Source organism: Balaenoptera musculus, chromosome 3, assembly GCF_009873245.2.
Source record: "Balaenoptera musculus isolate JJ_BM4_2016_0621 chromosome 3, mBalMus1.pri.v3, whole genome shotgun sequence".
NCBI classification, from domain to species: Eukaryota; Metazoa; Chordata; class Mammalia; order Artiodactyla; family Balaenopteridae; genus Balaenoptera; species Balaenoptera musculus.
The window spans coordinates 150805453-150812561 of NC_045787.1; the positions used below are offsets into that span (position 1 = coordinate 150805453).

The 7109-nt window shown below is 49.8% G+C and overlaps 1 protein-coding gene across 10 annotated transcripts in view; it reads right to left on the reverse strand.

The window, feature by feature from the left end:
- Positions 1-6794, reverse strand: part of FAM193B (family with sequence similarity 193 member B) — a 31452-nt gene extending 24658 nt beyond the window's left edge. Inside the window, exons 1-4 of one of the 10 annotated variants that reach the window (XM_036845591.1) lie at positions 6433-6518; positions 5680-5930; positions 5351-5542; positions 201-261 (exon numbers count right to left, since the gene is read on the reverse strand). Coding sequence is in view for 5 of the 10 variants with exons in the window: in XM_036845585.1 (XP_036701480.1) it covers positions 6433-6642 (210 nt within the window). In the remaining 5 variants the exon portion in view is untranslated. Of the gene's footprint in view, positions 1-200; positions 262-5350; positions 5931-6432 lie in introns of all 10 variants that reach the window. The other 9 variants (XM_036845590.1, XM_036845593.1, XM_036845592.1 and 6 more) reach the window with 9 other exon arrangements.
- Between the last annotated feature and the right edge of the window lie 315 nt (positions 6795-7109).

The following is a 7109-nucleotide window of genomic DNA, read 5'->3' on the forward strand; positions in this document are numbered from 1 at the left end:
ACACAGAGTTCTCATGGGTGGAAGAGTATGAACTTTGGAGACAGACTGTTGTGAGTTCAAATCCCAGTTCTGCCATTTTCAGTATGATCTTGGATTATTACTGAATTTCTTTGAGCCTCAATTTCCTCATTTATGAAATGAGAATAAAACCATACTTCACAGAGTTGTGAGGACAGAAGGAAATAAATTATATAAAGTACCTGGCCTGGGCCTGGCACACAGTAGGTGCTCAATACCCGTTAGTTTCTTTCCTCTTCTGTCCTGGAAGAAATGACAGGGAAACTTACTAAGTGAGACTTGCCCAATCCAAAGTTATTACTTGAAGCACAGGACAGAAGACTAGACAGGTGACCTTCAAGGTCTCTTTGACCCCCACCCCCCCACCCCTCAGCCCACATTCTCTTGCTGCAACTTCCTAATAAGAACCTTCAATATTTCCGGGCCCTTCTTTCTGCCTTAGTTTCCCCATATCTATTCACTTCAGAATGGAGGGGGAAACCACAAAGGGATCTGGATAGCTAAGAGCCTTGGGTAGGAAATAAAGGACAGGTGGCCTATAGGACTGCACCATGTTCATCCACCTAGAGTCTGAAGGATGAGGGTGGGAACATGGGCACAGAACTGAAGGGTGCAAACACTGGGCCTTTCCCGGGACACAAGCATGCCTCTCCTCAGTCCTTCTCTGCTCTGCGTATTCTGCCACGAAGAACCATTAACCACTCCTTTCCACAATATCCATTCCCTTTCTCCAATACATAAGCACTCACATCTTCACTCATACTGTTCCCTCTGCCTCTTCCTTTTTAGGCTCAATTTGGGTGTTACATTCTCCTAAGTCCACAGGCAAAATAAACTGTGCTTTGCTCTGGGATGCCCTAACACTTTTTTACATGTCTCTTGTAGAGAGCTTATCACGTGTATCCTGATTATTAAAATCTGTCTTCTCCACAGAAGACAGCTTTTCAAGGGCAGGGCCTGTGTCTCATGAATCACTGCATCCCAATCATTCAGTAGAGGTGGCAGCATGTGTTTCGATACACGAAGAAAGATTAGCAGTTGGATAATATGGGCAACAACTGGAGAACTGGGAAAAGTTTGCTTTTTAAAAAACTAAGGCTGTTTCTTCTCCTGCTTATGGAAAAGCTCTCTCCTCCCCCAGGAAGCCCCATTCTTTAAAGAATAGCCTAGGCCTCCACAAAGATCCCCATGGCACCCTCAGTTCAGCAATTCCCAGACCCAGCCACACATCAGAATCACCTGGGGCAATTTAATAACAACAGATCCTGGGCTCCAGACCTAAAGACTCTAGGTTTGGGATAGGGTCCAGCAAAGCACAAAGGATCTGATTATTAGTTAGGCTGGGGTGAGGGAGAGGTAGAATCAAGCAATCACAGCTGCCTCTCCCACTGAGAATTACTTCCATGCTATCAGAGAGAATTTAATGAAGCACATCACATTCACTTTCCTACTTAAAACCTTTCATTGATTCCTCATTGCCTACAGGATAAAGCCCAAACCTCTTGGTTTTCAAGAACCTGCGAAACTCTCCAGCCAGACCTCTCACCACTCTCCATGAGCTGGGCAGTTCTGGACTCTGGGTCTTTGTCTATGCTGTTTGCTTTGGTTAGACACTTTTTCTCACCTTCTCTGGAGGACCTTCTACTTGACCTTGAAGCCTCAGCTCTGAGAAGCTTTTTCTAGGCTAGCACGTCTGTGCATCCTCAGAACAAAGCATCTATAATAATCACAGCTACCACTTGTGCTCAGTGCTTGACATGCAGTACTTGCTAAACCCTAGTGTGAGCCCAGCATCACTGTCATTTTATACATAAAAAAAAAACCCAAAAGGCTGAAATACTTCTAAAGGCGTGTACTAGGATCTAGGATTTGACTCACCTCAGAGGAAGTGATGCTCTTTTAGCCTGACTGCAATTATTATATGCATGTTCTTTAGACCACGAGCCCCTGTGGGCAGGGACCATGTCTGATTCACTTCTGCATTCCCAGCTAGCCCAGGGCCTGGCACAGATCAGGTGTCCATTAGTGTTGGTAGAATAAATGAACGCCAGGTCAGGTGAGAGGAAGGCTGGGTTATGGTGTGTGTGCAATGTGCCTGAATGAATGAGTGACTGCCAGCCTGGCCTAGCAGTGCGGGCAGATAAGAACAAAGTGCTAGAAACCTAACATTTCTTTTATTATAATTTAGTTTAACAGCCATTCATTGAACACATAGGACCATGCGTAATAAATACACCAAAAATAAATTAAAACATAGCCCATGCTCTCAAAAATTCTAGGTTTAGTAAGTAAAGATGTTAGGATCTTAATAGTACATCTGATATCATTTATTTAGCTTATAGCTCTGGGACATTTTAAGGAAATTTAAAATTTTAATTACTTTTTTTTTTTTTTTTTTGCGCTGTACCACATGGTATGTGGGATCTTAGTTCCCTGACCAGGAATGAACCCATGCCCCCTGCATTGGAAGCTCGGAATCTTAACCACTGGACCACCAGGGAAGTCTGGAAACTTAAAATTTTAAAATCTTAGTAGGTAAGTCTTCATCTTAAAAAGACTTTTGGCATTTCTATATAGTGAATCTCTACTGGCTTACAAAGAACCAGAGGTGACAAGGATCTCTCCTCAGTACCATTTCTTCCTAACTGCAATGAAAATGGCTGGGTGGGCAGTGATTTTAAGGGGGAAGTCTCAGGGTATAGGGATTATCTCATTCATCTGTGTGCCCCAAATAAAGGCCTTGGCACAGAGATCGTTAATACTTGCTGAGTGGATTAAACATAATGAGATGATTTTAATAAAGATACTGGCTGATCATCTACTCCAGTCCCATGAGGGAGCAGGTTTAACTCTGAGCAGTGGGGGAGCCAGGTCTCTACAGTTCCTTTAAACTAGGCTGGGCAAAGTCCCAGGTGATGCTGTAGAGATGAGAAATGGGAAGGGCAGGATGAGCTCAACCCCCACCAAATAAATGCCAGTTTACAGTCTAGCAAGTCTCCTGGGGGTTTACTGAGTGTGCACCTGGACTACAAGCTGAGTGGTCCAAGAGAACTAGAGACAGCCAGCAGAGCTGGCAGGTGAGAACACTCAGGCTTTGGATGGCCAAATGGCTCCCTGCCACACGCCACGTCCAATTCTAGCTCTGGCGTGAGGAGCACTAGGTGCTATGTGGGTTGCTCCACATTCTCTGGTGAAGCTGTGGAAGAGGCTTAGAGAAGGGAAGAAACATGCCCACAGCAACAAAGCTAGGAGACTGAGCAGGAAGCTCACCCCAAGTCTGTAACGTTAAATACTACGTCTCACTGCCTCCTCCAACTGCTTTGTAAGTTGGGTTTGTTTTTTTTTCTTTGCTAAGAAGGCTGTAACTGTTTTAGTCTTCTTGTGAAATAAATGAGGATTTGGGTTTTTAGTGAATGTATCAATGTAGTTTAGTGGCCTAATCAATTAGAAGTAAGGACTTTTGGGATTCCAATTAAGCTCAAAGTCCTGCATTTAAATGTGTACAGGTTATGAAAATGAGCAAAGGAAACTGGATGCAACCAGAGTGGCCTATGAGCCTTAACTCAGAGGAAGTAATGATCTTCTAGCCTTACTGCAAACTACTATATACTTGTTCTCTAGACCAAATGAGCCCCTTGTGAGGAGGGACCACGGCTGATTCACTTCCGCATTTCCAGCTGGCCCAAGGCCTGGCACAGATCAGGTGTCCTTCATATGATAAAGAGGGCAGACACTTCTCAGAGACTGCAGATTACTGCCTCCTGGAAATGTGGGCCCAGGAGCACCAGATTTTATTTTAAGAGATGGCACAAATCTAGTTTTGCGGGAAACCTTTGATTTTTAAAAATACTGGCTCAAATCAAAACAAAAACAGAAACAAAACTACATGTGACTTGAGGCATTTAAACCTGTATGTGGACTGAAAGTGATCTCATTTGCCATCTTTGGCTTCGGTTTGGCATATGACACTGAATTTCACCTTACTTACCCACTCTAAGTATTTAAGATAGGGTTCTAAATGGTGGTGGGAGCCAGAGATCCTCACCAAAGGTATGCCTGTGGGTAGAGCAATGACTGATCCCAATTCTTTCAGTAGGTGCTTTTCACCAAGGCACAAAGGCCTGCTTCTGGCACCCAGAACCCCCTTCCCCAACAAAAATGGGGCACAATCAGTGGAGAGTTTGTCAGTTTGTTTCACCTATTGAGGCTAGAGTAAAAAAATGCCCTGTTAAATACCCCACAGTACACAGAGTGTCCTGTTTTTGGTGGTAGTGGGGGCATCTATAGTAGGAGTTATTTGGGCAAATGTTTAGCTTCTCTGAGTTTCTGTTTCTTCATCTGAAAAATGGGGTTAATAGTATTTATATCCTTCAGATCATTCATTAAAATTTGTTAACCACCAGGCATAGGGGTACAATGGTGACTGACTTGGTTCCTGCACTCTCAGAGTTTACACAGCAAAAGCAGACCAATAATTACACCAATAGCTAACTCATCACTTTGTGCTAAATGCTGAGGAGAACACAGGGGTAGTGGCAAGGTATGTAAAGTGCCTAGCATGAATAAATGAATGAATTGGCAGGTCAAGCAGTGGAGTAGGTAGGAACCTACATGTTAAAGTTGTGTCCTATATAAAAACTAAATGGTTAAGCCATCAACCAAACTTTCTGGCCATGAATACTATAGGCTGGTTAAGTGGCAGGGGACCCTGAATGGGAAAGAGAGAAGACAACTCCCTGGTTCTCTCCTCCCCCACTATCCCATTCTGGAGAACAGCACTCCCAGGGGGCCCAGAGAAGGGAAAGAGAAGGCTAGAGGGGAAAGCAGCTTCAGGGTGGGACGTCAGACCAGGCAAAGGTGGGGTCCAACCTGAGGAGTCAAATCCTTTGGAACCAGTCTCAGCCCAGGGTAGGGGTGGGGATGAAGGTGGGGCTTCTGACACTCAGTAAGTGGTGACATCTTCATTAATTAAAAATCTGATTGTGATCTGAGACACAAAGGAGACCAGTATCAAAACTGGGTTACAATAAGTACAGGTTCTCAACGGATTCATTCTCTCTCATTCACCTAATTATTCCTACTCTGTGTCAGCAAGGCCCAGGGCTAGGTGTGGAGGATCAGGGATAGATGGCATGATCTGTGCCCCAGTGGAGTTCAAAGTTCGGGGGGGGGGGCGGGGCACAGACACATCAACAGACTATCTCATTGTAGAATGGGGAGTGCTACCGGAAGGGAGCACACGGGGCTGTGGGACAGAGGGGGCACCTCACGCAACTGGGGAGGTCAGGGAAGGCTTTCTGGGAATGGTACCCCAAACAGCATCCCCACTCACATGCACAATTCCAGAGATTCTACTAGAAAGCTGTCAAGAGCCATGCCTTCTGGCTGCACCAGCCTCCCAGAGTCCCCTGCTGCCCGATGCAGTGTCTGCAGAGCCAAACGCATCTTCTGCCACGCCTCATCCTCATCCGGCGCTGCATCCGACCCTCCAAGACTCCTGCAGGAGCCTGCCTTCCTTGGCAGGCTCATCCAAAAAACCAACTCAAAACTCTTTTGTCAGAGCAAGCTTAGGGCGAGCCACCCAGCCCCAGGTGCCATAACCCTCCCAGAGCAACTGTGGCTCATGCCACCCCAGCTTCGTAGTGAACACCGGCAGGGTACCTCCTATTATCTCCTTTGCTCAAATCAAAGTGACCTTCTCCCAGGTGGCAAACTGGAAGCTTTGGAGAGTCCTCCTACTGCTCACTCTCAGCAGGATTCGCCAAACCCAGGGATCTGAGGGTCTGGGTGGGCCGCCTTGTAGGTCGGGGGTATACAGGGGAGAAAGAGCAGGTTTTGCTGGGTTTCCACCTCGGTGCAGGAGCCCCCACCAAATAGTCTTCTGGGCAGCCTGACTGTCTGCTGCAACTGCTCTGCTGGGCAAGGAGAGGAGGGAGGCCCCGGGAGACATATGCTGGGGGCACAGCTGCTGAGGGGGCAGCGAGGGGAAGGGATGGAGCCGCTCCCGGGGGGAGAGGGAAGAGGCTGCAGCCTTCCAGGCCCCAGCGCCCCGAGGTGGCCTGTGGGTGGGTGGGGAAGCAGGTGGGCCCAGGGGAGGTAAAGGGCACAGAGCTAAGCTGTGGCCTCAAGATTGGTGCGCGGTCCCAGTGTGGGTGTGCGACCAGAACGTTTCCCGGAGGCGGCGGGAGAGGGCAGGAAGCCTGGTCTCAGGAGAACAGGACGTGCCGTGCCTCGGCTTTGGACCAAAGGATCCAGACTCTACTCCCGCCTTGGGGGAGAAAGCCTCAGCCCTGGCCCAGGGGGTAAGGCTCTGGCCCCAGCCGGGGGAGGATGGTCCATCCCCAAACCCGTCCCGGCCCCGCTCCGGGGAGGTGAAAGAGCCCGAGCAGCCAGACTCGCCTCGCTCGCTCCTACCTGGGGACCGGGAGCCAGATTGGGGTCGTCCTCCTCCCTGGGGCCGTCGCGGTAGGGCTCCGCCGGCGCCTCCGGGGGCCCTGCACCCGCTCCTGCTTCCAGGCGCGGCGGCGGCGGGGGCTCCGGCGCCTGGGGCTTCTGCGGCCCCGCGGCCCGCGCCCGCTCGCGCCGGCCCGCGCCGCCACTCGGCCTGCTCCGCCTCCGAGTCATGCTGCTGCTCGCGCCGCTCCCTCGCTTCACTCGCGCCGCCGCCTCCGCCTCCGCCGCCGCCGCCGCCGCCGCCACCGCTCCCCTTGCAGGACAACAGCCAATATGGCGGCGCCCGGCTCCCCCTCCGCCGCTGCCAGCAGGTCAGAGGGCACGCGGAGTCCGCGCCGCCGCACCAGCCCCCGAGGCTGCCTGCGCCATTTTGAGTAAGGTCACCACCCGGAGTTCCGCGGAAGAGTGAACCTGGTGAGGAAACGCCCTCCCCATCCCAGGATCCAAGGGATGAGACCTGCGCGAGGGGAGGGTGTGCGCTGTAGTAATCGTGCTGCACGGCCCTGGGCGCTTAATAACTGTTAAATGGATGAGTGAATTCGTAATTTCTATAGTGCTACGCTACTTTCACAGCCATGACCTGAGTCCTCGTACCTACACTGAGTGGCAGGTACAGTAGTTCCCATTTTGCAGCGGAG